General features: G+C 33.8%; 1 protein-coding gene across 3 annotated transcripts; it reads left to right on the top strand.

Annotated features, from left to right (window-relative positions):
* Positions 1-243: 243 nt before the first annotated feature.
* Positions 244-21371, top strand: LOC142978984 (uncharacterized). 3 transcript variants are annotated; one of them, XM_076123651.1, is made up of 3 exons: positions 244-700; positions 16739-16861; positions 17537-21371. In XM_076123651.1, exons 2-3 carry the CDS (start codon positions 16750-16752, stop codon positions 20338-20340), a joined length of 2916 nt encoding a protein of 971 aa, XP_075979766.1. In that variant the 5' UTR covers positions 244-700; positions 16739-16749; the 3' UTR covers positions 20341-21371. The 3 variants fall into 3 exon arrangements, with proteins under 3 accessions (XP_075979766.1, XP_075979767.1, XP_075979765.1); XM_076123652.1 differs by lacking the exon at positions 244-700 and adding an exon at positions 4231-4590 and having other exon boundaries at positions 16743-16861; XM_076123650.1 differs by lacking the exon at positions 244-700 and adding an exon at positions 15582-15691.

A 21371-nucleotide genomic window follows, 5' to 3' on the forward strand; every position in this document is an offset into this window, starting at 1 on the left:
CCCGTTTTTGTAACATTTTTCATTGCTACTCCGCTCCTATTGGTCGTAGCGTAATGAAATATAGCCTATAGCCTTCCTCGATAAATGGACTATCTAACACCGAAAGAATTTTTCAAATCGGACCAGTAGTTCCTGAGATTAGCGCGTTCAAACAAACAAACAAACAATCAAACAAACAAACTCTTCAGCTTTATAATATTAGTATAGATTTAAGTCAAGAGTTTATTAAAAGTAGTTCACAAGTTAATTTTAATCAAAGAACATTTACTGACCATTTGTTACGTGCACCGTAGAACTACGCTGCTCAACGGCGTTGCCACGTTTAATTGTTGTTTTTTAATCCATTTTTAATAAAGTCCAGTTACCATCTCTATACCAGTACCTCGATTCTCTACTACTATCGACTACCGACAACCGACCTGTCATCGAGAAATTTTGTATGCAAATTTGATCAGCCCCTCTGACGGGCGTCGACGGATTATTTTGGCAGTACATTCTAAATGTCAAAAATTCGATAGCTAGCCGGTTGTCGGTAGTCGACAGTGGTAGAGAATCGAGGTACTAGTTCGTAGTCAGTAGGATACTGAGCAGTTCTAGTTAGCTAATCCCGTATATAGGCTGATATTCTCAAGTGCTTCCAAGAAAATCTGAAGACTTCCAGCCGAGGACGAATTCAAATATCAATACAAATGATTCCAAGGTAAGACTTATTTTGTATATATCACTAGCGGCCCACCCTGACACCTAACACAATATGCCTTTTTAACGTGTTAAAGAATTAATGTAAAAATTACTTACCTTTTATATCAGGTCAACTTTAAATAACCATAACAAAAGACTGAAAACAGTTACCTACTATTAATTTAACTTATGTATTTTATATACTACTACTTTTATAAACTACTATAAATTATATAAAAATACTCTACTAGATTCATTTCGTTTATAAAATGATCCCGTGAAAAAAAAAAACAAACGCCTGACGTCTATTGTTTTAATTCGTCAAATGGCCTTTTGTATTCGATCAACAAAGAGTTCTGTTGTATCGTTTATCAGTAAACTTTGATATAAATCGTAGTACGACAAATGAACTTTTTAATACTTAAATGTTATTTATGATTCTAATGTAAAGATAACCCTTTGTATACATATCCTACTAATATTATGAATGCTTAAGTTTTGTGAGGATGGATGTTTTTATGGATGTAGGTACATATATATGAACGTTTTCTACTTTCAACACATAGGATTCTTTTTACAATGGGAAATATTTTCAGGTGGAACCTAGTAGTTAATAATAATTAAATAATATGATAACATAAATAAAAAAAAATACATAACTTAAAACTCGCCATAAAAAATAAAAACTTAAAAAATATATTCTTAAAAAAAATATGAATCAGGAAATTCTACAGAGGTTCGGAATTCGAACATGGTATATTATAGTGTTGTTATTATTTATTATGGTTTGTTCTAATTCAGTACAATTAGGCCTGTTTACTCGTTTCCCTCGTCAAATAGGGTCTAAAGGAAGACGGTAAAAAAACAAAAACCGTAGGTTTTTTATAGAGGCGCTTTCTGAAAGGTTCCCTTTCACGTCAAATGCCGTACATTTGCTATCGTAATTGCGATCTGACGCCGTGAATGGCGTGACGACAGATAAAGAACTTTGTGTTTCGCGCGCTTTTACTTCATGTTTGGACAAAATATGGCGGATTATCCTTTAATGGTTGGTTAGAGTATATTGTTAGATATTTTGGAAGATGTTCCTATTCATTATTTTACTTGGGTAAGTTATGTAACAAACTTGACTTACAACTAAAATAATGAGTTAGTTGTCCTAAAATATAAGTGATATCGTTTTAAACATAATTTACAAATTTTGTATAAATGTTGGTTATCTTTCACGCCAAAATTACTGAACCGATTTGCATGAATTTGGCTATACCTATGTAGATTTTAATTTGTGATATAAAATCTTTCCTCTAAGACGAAATCATAGGTAGAAGTTACTGTAGAAAAGTATACAATTTATTCTTTTTTTTTCTGAAATATTTGTAAGATAGTTGTAGTTACTTTACCGTTAGGTGGCACTTTTGTAAAGAACCCTAAATAAATTTGCAACAACAATCCAATGTGAAAGTTAAATAAATGATCAAATAATTTATTTACTTACAATAAATAATCCATGTTTTACATAAATAAATACGTGTTACATTTATTGTAACAAATTGTTGATTAATTACCGCGATTTATGTTTGATTTTCGTTTTATTTCGTGTCCAATATTACGAGTAAATATTGAGATAAATAAATGGGTAGTATGGTGGAGCAATATAATTTATTAAGCTTTTCGTTAGTAGCGATAATTATTTAAGCAAATGTTAATATTAACCATTTTGTGGATTTTATTAAACTAGTGTAGTGCGTAGTATTCGTAACCGACGCGACGGTCCTGTATGACAAGATGTATGGATGTGAATGAGGCAAGGGAAGTTTGTAAGGATTGTATTAAGTTGCGTTCTTTGGTCTATGCCTACCCCTATATATACCCCTGGTAACCAAATACTTACATACTTACGAGCATATACTTTTAATCTATCTTTAGTAACAGAGTCTCACTCATCTCGCCATCTCTTTCTGGTCCACGCCACTCAGTGGTTGTTTTTGCCCAGCAATCATCAGCATAATGAAATGAATATTATGTACATCACAGAGTAGCACTGAAGCTCAACTTGATTTGTGTACGAATGAATAAAACATATTGTCAGAATATTTGAAACTGTCTAAAGAGGTTTATTTCATTAAACTAAGTGGCTTTTCGCTAGTTCAGCTGAATGAACGAATGATTTAATTATGATAATTCATTAAGAAATTTAGGTTGAAAGATTTAGTCTTTGCTTTATTTCAAGTTGCATTCTGAAAAAAATATATTTAAAAAGCTTCATCTTTAACTTAGCAATTTTTCTATAGTTTTGTACTAAAGAGTAAAAACGGGACCGTATTCCTAAGACTTTGTTGTCTATCTGTCACCAGGCTGTCTCTCATAAACCTAGATAGTTAGACAGCTGAAATATTCACAGATGATGAATTTCTAATGTAAGAATAAAATATATATGTAATGGGGCTTATATAGCTTCTATAATAAAGCTTTACCATAGGCTTATTTCTTTTTACTAAAAACCGGCACCCAAAGAGCTTAAAGTTCGAAATTGAAGTCATTTCTAACGACTTGGCCTTGAATTCTGAACCCGACACTGGCGTATTACACCCTGTCAGCATTAGATAAGATGTCTTTGACAGTTTAAAGTATTTGACAGCTGTCAGTCGTTTAAAAATAGAGTGTAGTGTCGGACAAAAAATTGGTCTATTAGTTTTGTTAATATACATAACTATAACATCTCGCCGTTTTCTCGAAGGGGTAGTACATCCCTGTGAATATAATGATAGTAATATTAATTTGGTAATAGTTTAACGAAACTAAAAATACAGTAGCGAATACATTTATAAAATTGTAACTCAGACTACTATTGTTACAAAAATCGTATCCTATCGCATTTCTTGTATACGGAAATTCCTATTCTAACGTAAATCAATTAATAAAATTTACAAACTGACCGCAGACCATTACTTGTTACTATTTAATAGTAGTTTTGTATACAGATCATAAGTATAAATATACAATACTAGCTTTTACTCGCGACTTCGTCCGCCACCTTAATTTACCCTAATCAGCGTCATTTTTCCGGGGTAAAAAGTAGCTTATGTCCTTTCTCGGGTATCAAAATATCTCCATACCCAATTTCATGCAAATTGGTTCAGTAGTTTAGGTGGGATTGAGTAACAGACAGACAGACAGACAGATAGACAGAGTTACTTTCGCATTTATAATATGCGTATGGATTAAATAGATTATTTGTATTATGAATTTCTTGATGTTTCGAGACAAAACACTAGTCATGATCACAAGCCGAAGCAAATATTAAATTACCTAATTCATTTAACTATCATTCACTACTTTTATTCCTATTAGAAAATCCTTCAACTCGAAAGTTTTAAAGCAAGTCCAATAATTTTAGCCGGCTGTACACACGCTATGGTGTCCCATATATTACGATCGCTCACTCATCATATTACTACTTAAAACAAGCACTTATACATACCACGATTATGAAGCACGTTTCTTATTCAATACAATACAGCATTAGTTTATCAACTGCGTTAAGAATAACTTGCCGTGTTATAAGTTCCAAAGATTTGCTTTAATTCATTTAAAATATTTATTATTTTATTCAAAAAGGATTTGGTACACAATAGTAGCGACCATTTTATCCGCGTAACGCTTTCTGAATAAGAGTAAATTAAATTATGATGTGGGATCATTTAGAGACAATTTTATATTATGATTTCAATAGAAATTTAACTAAATCAAATTTTTGGTGTACTTTAATAATGAAGAGTTTGTTAACTAAAACATAAATATTAGTTACTTAACTTCATTTAAAGAAGCAGAAAGCATAGTTTTATTGTTAATGTGGCTATAATGTGCGGAAATGTTTAACCTGTGAATAAATAAACATTCGACATGTTGGTAAGTTACTTTTACCACTTTTATTTCATCAAAATAATATTATTATTAATCTAAAAAGAACACTTGGTCCCATAATTTTATGGACTGTCCCACTGCTGGGCAAAGGTCTCCTTAACGACGGAGGGGTTGTGCCTTGAGTCCACGACACTGGCTAACCCCCGGTTTCTGAGTACATTTAGAGGTAGTTCATCAATTCAATTGTGTTTTTTATATGAGTTTAATCGTTGAATAGATAAACCACCACTAAATGTACTTCAAAACCGAGGGTAAGTGAGGGTTGGGGACTTTGCATGCCCATGCGGTTTAAAAATAACAAAAATAATGTAGCGTGTTATTACTTTAGAATACTAGTAACGCCATCTAGCGTCGAATAGAGTAAACGATAGTACTATAGTATGGATTTTATGTTGATTTCAGTGGGTATTCTTTTAGATAATATCCTAGACTGCCTTCATTTTTATTTTAATGTTAGGTTATGTCAAGAAAACGTAAATAAATATTAGAGTAATGTTATATTTGTTTCTTGATAAGTGCTAATAGTGTTGTGTCGAATGTTTCTGTTATATTTATATCCATTTTGAGGATGATGAGAAACTGAACTATTATTTGGTGAGATATGTTTATTTTGTTACGATTTTAAGAAAACGTGACATGTAGTATGAGGTTATAAACTTGATTTCAAAAGTAAAAACCAATGTAATGTAACACAAACTCGACAATATTTTGTAACAATAATAAATAAGTACATAATATAGTAACTGTTACATATTTGGGCATTTAAATTAAAAAAAAGAAACTGGAATTTCAATTCCAAAAAAATTATCTAATAAGAACACTATTCGAACATAAAAGTTTCAAATTACGAACACTATTTTATTGTGTCATAATGAATTTAGATGTTCGGAATTCAAAATTCTGTTTCCATTTTCTATTTCGGCGCCCACTTTAAAATTGGAACTTACTAGATTTAGTTTATGACATAAGATTCATTGAGTGTTTAATCCTTTTTGGTGACTGACGATCGTAAAAATATCGCATTTATTTAAAGATTTTATGATACTGTTTTTTGAAGTAAAAATAAATAAGTAGTGAGGAAAGACCTACCTATTTGTTTGGTAAGAATTGTTTTATAATTACATTACTAGGAATCTTGTCCAGTGTCTTTCATTTAAGTATTTGAAATGGTATTTATATACTGGTTATCAAACTCGCAAATAGCTTTACTCGCTATTATCTACAAGCGAATAACATTGTCAATGGCGTGCTATAGGTACGTGGTGTACATTCACTTCTGCCTATACCTTCGTGTAAATCAGGCGTGATATTATATAATAACAATAACATTGCCGTGTTTGCGGATTAGTTAACTAACCCCCGGTTTCCGAGGTACATTTAGCGGTATTTTATCTATTCAATAGCTTTAAAACTCATATAAAAAACGCTACAAAATAGATAAACTACCCCTAAATGTACTCAGAAACCGGTAATAAATCATTTTTTAAATAATAAATAATAATATATAAAACTCTTCCGTTACTGACTGAGGGAGAACGCACACCCGAAACTACTGAGCGTAGAAACTTGAAATTTGGTATGAAGATTCCTTAGGAAGTGTAGAAGAGCACTAAGAGAGGATTTTTGTATTTCCACCCCGAAGGAAGAAATTCCACGCGGGTAAAGCTGCAGGCGGGAAGCTAGTTTACTATTAGTAATATGAAATTCGCAAAAACATATTAAGTAGTGTAGGTACTAAGAATACGTGGTATTTCATTCCGTCCGCTTGTAAATCAGATACGTTTGAAATTGGGACCCGCATCGTCAGTGTGTGAGCGAGATAGCTGATATCAGTGACGTCATCAGCTTTTTATGAATGACCTGAGTTATCTCAGCGCGATTTGTGGGATCAGCTTATCTGTATGAGGAACCCTAGAATAGTAGTAGTAAAGTATAAAAAATAGCTTTTTCAAAATGGCGATTCTTTTGTAATTACGCCAATTTCAAAGTTGCCAGACGTTCATCTCGGTCTTAGGGAAATTACAAAAAACATAACTTTTGCCCGTAGCTTTGCCTATATCTCGTAGTATAATTAACCTAAGGTATAAAAGTTCGGTGTGCTCAAAAGTATTAAAAAAATTAAATCCGGTGTGACTATTTTAGATAATATTTTCTGTATTAGATAGTGTTATAATAGCATATAAGTCATACATTGTAGTATTACATAAGACATATTAATACATAAATCCTTGTAACCTAGTATATAACTATAAAGTCCTCATATTTTAACATCATCTAAATCAAAACATCTTAATGTATCCTGTTTACTATAATTACTAATCACTTTGTTATTGTCTTTTCTCAGGACTCGCTTATCATATTTACTTTAGCCCTAAAACCATTAGCTAATAAGTTAACGTTTCACATATTGTATTAGTATATAAGCTCGTCCTCGATGTACGAACAGTCAGTTCATAGTTAAGTCAGTTCATAGTTAAGTCAGTTCATAGTTAGTTCTAAACATAGTTAGTTCTAAATCAATTCCAAATCTTAGTCGTAAATCAGTGCTAATTCATAACTCATATATTATTTCTAAGTGTAATAAATAAAGTTTTATTCTTTTAAAGTGAGTTTGCCATTCGCCTCATAACAAATTTGGCGCAGTCGGTAGGATACTGCAATTGTGAAGACGAAACGCACGTAGGGACAGCATCGCCCAGTCATCGTGTGGTAGCCGACGGCTTTTAACAGTTTTCGCCGAACATGCAGCTCCTGAACATATTGATGTTACTGTGGTAAGTGGCCAAACTCATATGCTCTATTTCCTTGCCTGAAATCCTTAAATCTAACTCCTAGTTCCTAAATCTTATCCAAGTTGTTTTAACCTTTTTATTATTCGTATATTTACCAAAATTTTTTTTTACAAAATGTCGATCGAAAGCGAAACTTCAACTTCTCTAGATATAGCGACTCTCCTCAAACTAATTCCCAAATTCGAATCAAATGTACCTGACCAGATCTACGGATTCGTCAGATCCTGCGATTCAGCTTTTAATTTAGCCACAGAGGATCAAAAGCAAATTCTATTAGTGTACGTCCTGAATAACATTTCTGGTGTAGGAGCATCAAATATCCATTGCAGACAATATAATAAATGGGCAGCATTGAAATCTTCTCTTATTAGCCAATTTTCAAACGTAAAAACCATATCGCATCTTAATTTAGAACTTCAATCTATGTTTCAAAAACCAAATGAATCTATAACCCAGTATTTTAATAGAGTAGATCTATGCAGGAGTAAAATAGTCGAAAAGTTAAGCACAGAAATCACTGACAGTACTCTTTACGGTAGATTAGCGGTTACCGAAGAAACAGCTTTAAGCGTCTTCGTTAACGGTATAAGCGCAGAGATAGGAGTAATGTTGCGAACCAAAGGCTTTACAACTCTTTCTGAAGCAGGCCGTTTCGCTATACAAGAGGAGAAAATATGTGCAATGAATCGTGCTCGACAGCAAATGTTTCGGTTAACAAACCCAACTCCACCAACAAATCATAATCATATAAATACCAGTAAAACTTGCAATTACTGTAAAAAACCAGGTCATTTAATTTCAGAGTGCCGAAAAAGGCAATTTAACAATTATAAAAATCTACAGTCGAATCAGGTAAACCAACGTGCGCTTCCAGCTCCTAAGCCTAAAATTCATAATTTAAACTCCAAAGCGGCCCCGGATCTGGACATGTCCGAGGAAACCGCTTCTCGATATTATGTCCAGACAAAAATGATCCAAAATCAAGTCCCGCTGGAGGATTTCCAGCTATAACAAAACAAATTTCTAGACCAGTCCATCGGGGACACATAAAAAACACGCAAGTTTCGCAAAGTCTATCAGTGTATCGGACACAACTTCGCGACGCTTTTACTCAGACTGATTCTCAAACATCGCCAAGTCTACCAGTGTATCGGACACAACTTCGCGATGCATGTATTCAGGCTGAAATCCAAACAATAATTAAATCTAATCCTATATCATTTAATAACTCTAGCTCTAGTATTAAGCAAAAATCTACTCCTAAATCTTGTACTAAATCTGACGCTCAATCTGAAACTAAATCTAATATTAAATCTAATACTAAATCTGATACTAAATCTGACACTAAATCTAATTCTAAATCATATACTAAATCTAATTCTAAATCTCGTCTGAACTCAACAAAATCAAAGATCACGAAATCCATCAGAATATCTTCTTTAAACGTACCTCCTGAAAATCTTCTACACTGCAAATTCCATATTGAAGGCAACCCAGTTACTATGCTAATAGATACCGGCGCAGCCATTTCTGTCCTCAAAAAGGAAAAGATTGGTAACGCACCTCTAGATGTATCGGACATCGTATCTATAGTTGGTATATCTGGAAAAGATTCTTCAATACAAAGCTTTGGCACAGCACAAATTGCTCTAGACAATTTCTCTAAGTTTAAATTTCATGTAGCTAATCTTAACATAGAAGTTGACGGAATTCTTGGTAATGATTTTATGACTAAATTTAATGTTAGTATTCATGTTCAATCTAAAACAATGCGTGTACGAGACCGTTCCTATAAATTGTTCAATATAGGTGAAATCACAAAGGGATCCTCAGATACAAACCAGTTAATAGGGTCAAGGGCCGAAACAGTAATCACATGTCTCACTAATGATGTACAGAATGGTCCCGCAATCATAGACAAACAAATAATTAACAAAGACATAACTATTCCAAACGCACTAGTGACAGTCAAAAATAACAAATTTCTAATTACATGCGTAAACACTAGTGACAAAGACAAATTAATAGATATTCCTATAATTAAAGCAACGAGTTTTCAAACTATTGACTTATCTCAGAATATTCATACAATTAACTCAACAAATATTAAATACAACGTCCATGATAAGAGGTTAAAGGTAAAACAATTAATTCGACAAGATCATTTAAATAACGAAGAGAAACAGTCATTAGATAAAATCATCAACAACTTCTCAGATATATTTTATATAGAAGATGAGCCTCTTACATTCACAAGTCATACAAAACATACAATTCCAACTACCTCAGATGTTCCTATCAACACTAAAACTTATCGGTTTCCTTACGTACATCAGCAAGAAGTCAAATCTCAGGTTCAAAAAATGCTAGACCAAAACATAATTCAACCTAGCACATCGCCTTGGAGCAGCCCCATTTGGGTAGTACCTAAAAAACTAGACGCTTCAGGAAAACAAAAATGGCGTGTGGTGATAGACTACCGCAAATTAAACGAAATCACAATCGGAGACAGTTATCCCTTACCTAACATAACAGACATTCTAGACAAATTAGGTCATTCAATTTATTTTACTACATTAGATCTTGCTTCTGGTTTTCATCAAGTCGAAATGGACCCTAAAGACATACCTAAAACCGCGTTCAGCACTCCATATGGTCACTATGAGTTTCTTAGGATGCCTTTTGGATTGAAAAATGCACCCGCAACATTCCAAAGAGCCATGGACAATGTTCTCTTAGGTTTACAAGGTGACCGTTGCTTTGTCTATCTTGACGATATTGTGGTATTCGCATCAAGCCTTCAAGAACACGAGCAAAAATTAACCGAAGTTTTTAATCGCCTTAAGCAGCATGGTTTAAAGGTCCAACCAGATAAATGTGAATTTATGAGAAAAGAAGTAGCATATCTCGGTCATATTATATCAAGTGAAGGTGTTAAACCTAATCCGAGTAAAGTAGAAGCAGTTCAAAATTTCCCAATTCCAAAATCATGTAAAGATATCAAATCATTTCTAGGTCTTGCAGGTTATTACCGCAGATTCATTCCAAACTTTAGTAAACTAACTAAACCTTTAACATGTCTTCTTAAAAAGGACACACCATTCATTTGGGGTGAAAGCCAACAAGAAGCCTTTGATAAATGTAAAGAAATTTTAACCACAACTCCCCTTCTTCAATATCCAGATTTTAACAAAGAATTTATTTTAACTACGGATGCTTCATTATATGCTATCGGTGCTATACTTTCTCAAGGAGAAATAGGCAAAGACCTACCTATTGCATACGCATCAAGAACATTAAACAAAGCCGAATCTAATTACTCAGTGATCGAGCGCGAAGCCTTAGCCATCGTATGGGCAGTCAAACATTTCCGCCCATATCTATACGGTCGTAAATTTAAAGTCGTAACTGACCATATGCCTCTTAAATGGCTATTTAGTATCAAAGATCCCGGTAGTCGTTTAGTCCGTTGGAGACTAAAACTTGAAGAATATGACTACGAGATCATTCATAAATCAGGTAAATTTAATACAAATGCAGATGCATTATCCCGACCTCCTATTTTGAATTCTAACGTAATCAATTTAACTCAAGATAGTCCAAGTCCTTCAGACCACGTAGAACGCAATGACAATAAATTCCCATCCGATGAAGATGACTATATGCAAATTAATTATGAACATTTCCTTTCTTTACAAGATCCTGATATTAATTGCTTTGATCCTTCTATTATAAAAATCTCACCGAATCAATTATTAGACCCTAGACATAAAAACATATTCCTACCCATATCTTGTAATCACGCTGACCATAATAATTTACTAAATCAAGCTTTATCTTTATGCGCACCTGTCAACCTAGATAAACCAAAATCACTCTATAGTGTAGATCACATTATTTCAAGTGAAAAGCAAAATTTTTATTTATGTTATACAAGACCCAACCATTTCGATCCTTGGGACAGTGAAAGTTACTTCAAAGCACTTTTGTCCTGTCTACAACACCATAATATAGATACTCTTTATATTCCCGATCTTAAGTATGATACAACTTGTAAATTATTAAATAATGAGCAACTGCGTATTTCAGCATACCTAGGCCAATATTATAATTGCGAAATTATCATTTGCGAAAACAAAGTAAAATATCCTAAACCAGAAGAAATTCCGAAAATTCTTAAAACATTCCACGATGAACCACTTTCAGGACACCGTGGTATTTCTGAAACAACAAAAAAAATTCGCGAAGAATATTATTGGAAAGGAATGACCAATGATATCAAAAATTATATCGACTCTTGTCTCACCTGTCAACGGAATAAAATTCAGAGAAAGAATTTTCAAGCTCCCATGGTTATTACCTCCCAATCCACTGAACCATTTGAACGTGTCTCAATTGATCTTGTTTCATACTCAGAAATAAGTGATAACAGTAACAAGTATATTTTAACTTTGCAAGATGATTTAACGCGTTTTGTACAAGCTTATGCTATCCCAGACAAAGAAGCCGTAACAGTAGCCAAGCAACTACTACATTATTGTCAACATTTCGGGGTTCCCAAACGTTTTCATTCTGATCAAGGCACCGAATTCATGAATAAAGTTATGAAACAATTAGTAAAATTTCTAGGATGCAATCAAACATTCAATACTGCATACCATCCACAAACAAACGGTGCTCTAGAAAGGTTCCATGCAACATTACGCGACCATATTCGTATGTATTATAATCGTCATTTAAAAAACTGGGATCACATAATCCCATTTGCAATCATGTGCCACAATACCTCCACTAATGCTTCTACGGGTTACACTCCCCATGAACTCCTTTTCGGATTTAAACCTCGTCCATTTTATTCGTTAAAACCAATTCCAGAATATAACGCATGTGACTATTTAAAGGACTTAAACGAACGTCTTCGAGTGTCTCGTGATACAGCTCTGATTAACTTAGAAAGAATAAAAGAAAAAGCTAAAGAACGCTATGATAGTCAAATTAAAAACCCAATAGAATATAAAGTAGGTTCAAAGGTATTGTTACGAGTTCCTAATCCTAATAGTTTAGATGCAAAATGGGATGGTCCATACGAAGTGTTACGTGTAGGCTTTAATGAAAATTATTTGATTCGAAAGGCAGGTAAAAATCAATTAGTGCATGCAAACCGTTTGCGACCTTATTTAGATAATAATATGTAGTAGAGATAATTAATGTTAGATATATATTAAGTAAAATTTATTTATAATTTCCAGGGTCTGTCATTTTACAACAGCCCAGAATGACATATCTTTACTCCAATCCCTTTATAGTCCTAGTTATATACTCAATTTTATAATCTGTTCCTTTATTAAACTCGTAGTTGTAATATTATTATACAAAATTTATAAATTTATTAAAATACGAATTCAGAATTATCGTAAAACTAATGGAGACAATGTTGTTTCTATTGCAGGGCAACCAACGGAATCGTTGCCAATATAAATTTCTCCCAACCTCTCACTTCCAACGCTGGAATATTTTATAACGAAGAAGGCCAAATATTAATTAGCGAAGAATCATGGAAATTAATCATATATCGTGATCTGAAGCCCCTATTCATTTCCTATGAGTCCTTACAACGACTTTCAAATAATTTTAATTCTATGTCATTTAAACATTTGAATTTCCCTACTGTTCTTTCAACTAAATCTTATCTTAATGTTAGCTTAAATAAAATCGAAAATAGACTCTCAGAACTAAGTATGTATCTAGGTAAGAATTCACGCCAAAAGAGAGAACTGTTAGATGGTTTGAGTTCTGTTTTAAAATGGCTCATTGGTACTCCTGATGCCAAAGATGCCAAACATTACAACGAATACATAGATCTTCTCGAGAAACAAAATCTAGAAATGTCTGAACTAATGCAAAAACAAATTCAAATTACTAGCTCAACTATAAAAAACTTTAATGAAACCATATTTAAAATATCATTCGATGAACAAATTATCAACGAAAATATACGTCGCTTAAATGACTACTTCAACAAAACCGAAAATCTAGTGTTTAATTTAAAGATAACTGAAGATATTACATCTATTACTATACAAATTCTTGAATTGGCTACAAATCTCGAAAACGATATCAATGACTGCCTTACAAGTATCCTCTTTGCTAAATCAAACATTATCCATCCGTCTATTATATCCTTGAAAAAATTATATAATGAATTACTACTATCTAATAAATTAAGAACGAATAAAAGATTAGTTACTTCCGTCTCTATAGAAAACATCCATACACTTCTAGATTCTTCATATCTATCAGCCTACGTCTTCTCTGATCGACTAGTTTATATTTTAGAATTCCCATTAGTTCAGAATGATCCTTTAACTTTATATCATATATATTCAATTCCTATCCAACATCCTAATTCCTCTTTCCACTCAACTATTATCCCTGAGCATACTTACCTGGCCACTAACCCTAGTGGACAAAGATATGTCTCAACGAGTTTGCTGAACAACTGCAAAGTCTACGCTTCACGAAAAAGCATCTGTAAAGACCTCGTGATCTACGATTCTTCAGCACGACCAATCTGCGAGATGGATATCCTCCTCAGTAAATCGACAACAATCCCTACGACTTGTACAACCACAACATTTCCTGCCGAAATTCAAACGTTTCAACCTCTTGGCAACAATAAGTGGCTCTACATTTTAACAAAGGATACTCACTGTGTATTACAATGTCTGAATGAAATTTCCAACCACAAACTTCAAGGATCCGGAATCATAAATCTACCTGAGGGCTGTAAACTCCACACCGGATACAGCACTCTGTCAGCATATCAGTCATCAGAAGACAATGTCACATATCCAGTCATCGTGCCCGACATCAGAACTGAAGATTGCTTTGAAATACCCGAAGACATCAAGCCTCCAACTCTACTTCCTATAGCCATCAATGATGTACCATTAGATGCATTAAAAACTATCAAGAATCATCTAGACACTTACTCTCAAGAACTACAAAACTTACGGTCTAAATCAGCATCTCAAAGGTTCTTAGAGAATAACCGAACTAGTTTTTCATGGTTCTATTTTATATTGGGTATATTCATGTTAACATTTCTCCTGTTGAAACTATTCAGTCGATGGTATAGATTTACCCAATGTACAAACGAAAGAGGATGTATACAAATCTTTAATAACTGCTTTGACAACTCCTCCAGAAGACGATCCAGTCAAATTAGTATCCCAATGAGGACCATCACTCATAATACTTCATGTATCTCAGAAGACGAAGACGAAGAAAATAATGCTACAAGAATACTGCCACCATCTTCTCAAAGTTTAGGCGCCAACGCCCAATCTTTGTTCTAAGGGGGGAGGTGTTATAATAGCATATAAGTCATACATTGTAGTATTACATAAGACATATTAATACATAAATCCTTGTAACCTAGTATATAACTATAAAGTCCTCATATTTTAACATCATCTAAATCAAAACATCTTAATGTATCCTGTTTACTATAATTACTAATCACTTTGTTATTGTCTTTTCTCAGGACTCGCTTATCATATTTACTTTAGCCCTAAAACCATTAGCTAATAAGTTAACGTTTCACATATTGTATTAGTATATAAGCTCGTCCTCGATGTACGAACAGTCAGTTCATAGTTAAGTCAGTTCATAGTTAGTTCTAAACATAGTTAGTTCTAAATCAATTCCAAATCTTAGTCGTAAATCAGTGTTAATTCATAACTCATATATTATTTCTAAGTGTAATAAATAAAGTTTTATTCTTTTAAAGTGAGTTTGCCATTCGCCTCATAACAATAGCTTCATTACTGGAATTTTGACAGATTTTCATACATTTGCTGAAACTTTATATATTGAATGTTTTATTTACACTTAATATTTTATTTTAACATGGTTGCTTAGCAGTCGGATAAACACGACTTTAAAATACATTTTTATATATTTTATTAAATGTGTTATTGGTGGAATTAGGCGTAAATCCACGATCGCCACAAAGCTAAACAAAAAAAAGCTGTAGTGCCGGTAATAGTTATTTTTTTAATTAATAAAACCTGTATGAAGTTTCAGTGCCTACTACTGCAAAACTTTTTGTGTACATATTTTTATATTGTGTATCACAAAGAAAAAGTAAAATACAAATGACATATGAAAATGAGTGATAGACCGACTGTAAAATTTGTTACTTTTCATGATTTTTAAAATGTGTAAAGTGCCGTTTTTTATATAAATAATACCATTTCCCAGTGGCCGTATGTTTCCGTTAATGTTATTAGGTAGGTATATCCAATATTTATTTTAATGTAGTTGTCTATTCACGCGGCTCTGCTCGCGTAATTTTAATGAAAATTTAGTATCTATAGTTATTACGATTATATTCTTTCTAGAGATATATTTTGCGTATATTTTTTATTTTACCTCGCCGTAGTAACTGTACTTACCATATGTGGTGGTTTCGAATCCCTCAGTCAAATATTTTGTGATAAGCACGAGTATCCGTTCTGGATCTGTTTGTTAATTAATTTATGTTTTTATAAGTATTTAAGTGTGTTAATCCGTTTTCTGGTTACTATTTATTTGTTTATTTATTTATTTCTTTCCCCACAATACATAAAATGGTACACAGCGTATTAAGATAACCAAAATCAGTCAACAATCAATTACATAATCATATTGTGGGTGCTGGAGCCTTAGCTAAGCTCGAGGCTTCTATTTCAGGACACTATAGTAGAAGCTTTGCTTAGTTTGAATTAATATCACTCATTAATCATTAAGCTCCATAAATAAAGATAAAAAGAAATACTCACTAAATAAACTTTTTCATTTTCAATAGCTACACACACTTAGCTTTACACACACACTCTATCGCGCGATTTTAGGAGCGTGATGATTTATACGCGGGAAAGCCAGCGCGCTCGTCGCTCGCGATTTTCTTTGCCCTCACTACTGAACACAGCGCGTGGTTTCCTTTGCCCTTGCACATGCACGATAGTTGTTTCATGCGCTATAGATTGTGTCAGTAAAGGTGACTATTCTAGCCATAGATAAATTGGACGTAGTTAAGCAGAAAGGACCCAATCCATCTTTGATCACAACGGAGTTAAGTATGCCAACATTCTTCTGAGGATCAAATTCATTAGGTTGTGAAATCCCTATTTTTAAAATGTACATGGAAACTTTCTTACTACCTCGACTACTTTCTTACTACCCTTAAGAGAATGATGGCATACTTAACTCCATTGTGGTCAAAGTGTGGATTGAGTCCTTTCTGCTTAACTACGACCTTTACATTCATGAAAGTTAATAAGTTGGTATTACCACAGCTAGCATCAAGATGATGTCCCTCGTGGAAGAGGACACGGATGACGAGTACCTCGACGATCCCATCAAGCTGTTCGACTTTGAACAAGACAGGGTGCACTACGGAACCTCATCCTTGGAGTATGGTGAGTATAAACTGGCTATAGACCATTTATCAACTATGTTCTGTTCAACATTAGAGATGGTTTTTAAGCTATCGAGGTTTGTGGCACTAAATTGCTAAACGGGACATCTTTAACGTCGGGTAACAAATCATTAAGTATCGTAACCTTTAAAATCTTTCACCCCTGGTTTCTGAGTACATTTAACGGTAGTTTATCTATTCTATTCAATAGCGTTTTTTTTTGTATGAGTTTAAACGCTATTGAAAAGATAAATTACTGCTAAGTGTACCTCAGAAATCGGGGGCCAGTAAAGTTTTAGACCCGTTTAGTAATGAATGAAAATAGTGTTATTTTATCTAAAGCAGTTATGCCTTTACGCGGTCATACCACACACATTTGTGTTAAACGCATATTTAAATTCATTTTCAAATCCAACCCGCAATTGGCCAGCGTGGTGGACTCAAGTCCTAACCCCTCCCTCATTACGGGAGTAGACCCTTGCCCAGCAGTGAGACATTAATGGGTTAAATATATTTATTAATTTTACCTTAAAATTTTCACAATCATTGAGTGGATAATTGAACAGTTGGTTACTGCCTTCGCTTGTTTTGTAGCTAACTGAAGCATACATCTTACTCAATAAGCCTTAGCTCAACCTTTTAAAACAATTTCTTAGGTTTCTCTTTTCTATTTTAGGTAAAAACTTGATTAACCAGGCATCAGAAACTATCAAAATCACAAGTGACACTGAAACTAATGAGGTAACAGTATTCAAAGAGACTGACTGTATTCCTTCATTTGTCAAACTGGTAGACTGCCGCAAGTTTCCCTGGTACTTCAAAAAATATACACAACAAATTTTAGCACAATCTCATGTATATGATCTAGTGACCGACAGTGACAGTGAAATTGACGTAGAAAACTTCGACGAATCTGATTGTTTTTTAATAGATGATAAAAGTAATGAATTTGACGATATAAGTACATTAAAAACACCTGAAACTGTGAAAACGGCGTTAGAAAAACGACAAATGACAATGAGACGAAATAAAGACATTGAGGTACTAAAAGCTTTGAAGCAAAAGAATTTGACTGAAGTTGACTTCAAGCGCAACAAAGGTCTAGTGGGCATGGTGATAACACATAAAATTGTTAATGACAAAAATGTAGGTCAAAACGCTGGATCGAAAAAGATAAAGAAAAACAAACGTACAATACCAAAGCCAAGTGATACGACGATCGACGACTCTTATATTAACGCTGCGAATAAAATTCTAAATGGTATAGGAACGGATCTTTTACCTATTCCTGTAAATAAAGAACATACTAAACACCAACAAAATGAGAAAACGGAAGACAACAAAGTGACTAACGAAAAAACTAATGGATTTAATGTTCCTGTACATTTTAGTTTAAGGGAAATATCTGAAGAACTGGTACATCGTATTTTAGCGAACAAACCTGTTTACAATAAACAAGGTCCTGTTACAGCCTACGATATTAATTGCGGACAGAAAGATCAAGTAAATGCAGATACTCCGTCACGATTATATAGTTCATTAAATAAAGTCAAACCGACTAATAATGTCAAATGTATAAAGAAAACAAATAAATACAAAAAGAGCCAACAAGCACTGAAAGAGAAAAACAAGATGCTAATGGCGAAAAACGCTGATATTTTGAGTAATGAAAAGACTGGTGTAGACCGTAGCGAATCTCATTCACCGATACTTCATTGTAGCTCTTTAGTAAAGAAATTTACGAATAAAATTCCACGTATAGGAGACAAACAAAAGGATTCAACGGATAATCATAATTTAGGTAACAAGTCTGCAATAAATACTAACGATAATGAAGCTAAAAGCGATCCTTCTCAACAAATTATTACTAAACAGACAAACATCAAACCAAAAAATAACGCTAATGCGAATACATCTCGTAGTAATTTCGTTGGCATAAGAGTAAAAGATATCGCTTCGATAAGTAAAGAAATACCTGCCGATAAGAAAGTAGATAGACCTAAAACGAATCCTATTAATAATGTACAAGGGTCTATTATTGCTGCAAATAAAACTGTTGAAGAACTAAACATTTCTTCTGCTTTAACTGGTTTAAGTAACACATTACAAATTATTCCAATTAAAGATACTGCTTCTTCAAACAAGTCTGGAGCTGTTGATACATATTTACCAAAAGTCCCAACTTCTCTAAATAAACCTATGACAGCTAAAGATTATAATAATAAGACGAGTCTATTTAAAGATATACCTACTAATACTGTTGCTAATACTACTGTTAATAATGTTATTTCAAGCAATTCTGTGAGTCATACGACTCAAAGCTATGCTCCAGTTTATAGTTCTCATACATCTTCACAATTTAGACCAAACTTACCATCGCCTCCATATAAGTTTGAGTTTCGAATTAATCAACCGACATTTAATAATAGACCTCGAAATCAAGAACCAAGATATCAAATGAAACCAGTGTTTTATGAAAATCCTTATTTAGGTAATTTTCGAACCCCACTTCACCATGTCAATAATCCACGGTTTGAGCCGCGTTCGGCCAATTGCTCTGTTTCTAACTACCGATTTCCTCCGCCATTTTATCAAAAACAATATCATTACACTCAGTACAAATTAAAGAAAAGTAATCCTCCGCCGAAGGACTTTGAACAGTCGAGTACATTACCTAAGAAGAAACCGAGAAAGCGGCCTTATCAGGTGTCGCGTCAAAATTCAGAGTCTTCACAAGCTACAGAAAATCGTGTTCGTCCAAATAATATTCTAATTAATACTACTTCGCAGCCGGCTGCAGGTAGTAGTTCTACACCTGATATTAATAAAGATAACTTGGATAAAAGAAATATTACTGATCCTCGATTACCAGTACCCCATTCTAAAGAAGAGACAGTTACAATGAATGCAGGTCTCGTTACAACCAAAACAAAAATGTTACAAATCTTAGAAGATGCGACAAAAGAATTGAAAAAAGGAAACGATCAATCAAAACAAGAACCTGCTAACACGTTTAAAAAGCCAAAGATTCTACAAACTAAGCCGACTTCGGAAAGCAAACCTAGTGCAGAAAAGGATCAGCAAAATGGTTATTCACCTCCAATACTGCCGATACCTACTTATGAAAAAGTGCTGGATCGAGTTATATCTCAATTACATGACAAAAATATACCCCATAGTTTGCCCTTGCAAATGAAGCAGAAACCTGGAATTAAGAAAAATGATAAATGTAGTAAAAAGTTATTCAGCAAGCCGCAAGAAGCTATTAAAAAAGACGATACGAAGAAAATATCGTTGGAAGAATATAAAAAGAGAATATCGAAGGTAGACAATAATGCTCAGGGATCTAATAAAGTGATTTGTAGTAAAACTGAGAAGGAAAAGCAAGGACCAAGTGTGAAGAAAGTAGGTGAAAACGTAGAGCGTTTTAGTACTGAGAGCGATCTGGGCTATGATTCAGATAGTACTGTTATTTTATAGATAAGTTTTCATAGTGATAAGTATGACCAATTTTATGTTTGTGAATAATAGGGCTCAACTCTCACCAGTGGGTATATCCCGTATCTCAATTGATAATTATTTGATAGCTACTATTCTGTAAAATGCTTTCTCCTTAATATTATAGTCTTCTTCTTATCGTATGGTTAGTGGTCAACCTAGTATCAACGTTGTTCAAGCTGCCTGAAAGACCTTTGACGTGGCTTAACGACTGTTATCTTAATTTACAACAACCGGGACCGACGTTTTACGTGCATAGTGATATGTACTCCGAAGCACGGAGTTCATACCTCTAAGCGGTCACCCATCTATGGAATGATAGGAATGACCCACAGATCGTTTACTGACCGGTGAGCGCCACTGGCTGTGAGCATCGCTAAAATTACACGTTACGTCAAAGCAGCAATGTACTGAATAGTGGCTATCAATTTGACGTATACTAGTTGTCAACTCAGATATGTGATAAGCCCGTAGGACGGCAGCGGCACTGACCACGGTATCTTGCCCGTCACTGAAGGTGCGGTGTGAATTGAGCCTTAGACTCAAGTGACTACTGAGAGATTTAAGTTCCTTAAACCTTTTAGGGCGCGTTCCCACTATGTCGTAACGATTAATTTATCAATGGACGACTGTCGTCTCTAGCTGTTCCCATTATAACGATTATTTGTCGTCAAAAAAATGTATCGTTTAGTTACTGTCGTATCTAGCCGTCCCCACTGTCACGATAATCGTCACTGCAAAAAATGTCGTAGACGACAGTAAGTCGTGTCGTTATGTGAGTACGTCATATGTGAACACGTCCATTTAAACTTATAAGCCACGACACTTAAAACTACACGATTATCTGTCGTCACGACATAGTGGGAACGCGCCCATACTAGTATTAGAACAAAACTTATAATTTTACTATTAGTAAGTACATACGCTGTGTACGAGTACAAAGATGATTGTTTTTCTCGTAAAAGATTTTTTATGTTCGTTACTTGTTGATAGATTTAAGAAATAAAAATGTT

This window comes from Anticarsia gemmatalis, chromosome 15 (assembly GCF_050436995.1).
Source record: "Anticarsia gemmatalis isolate Benzon Research Colony breed Stoneville strain chromosome 15, ilAntGemm2 primary, whole genome shotgun sequence".
Classification (NCBI taxonomy): Eukaryota; Metazoa; Arthropoda; class Insecta; order Lepidoptera; family Erebidae; genus Anticarsia; species Anticarsia gemmatalis.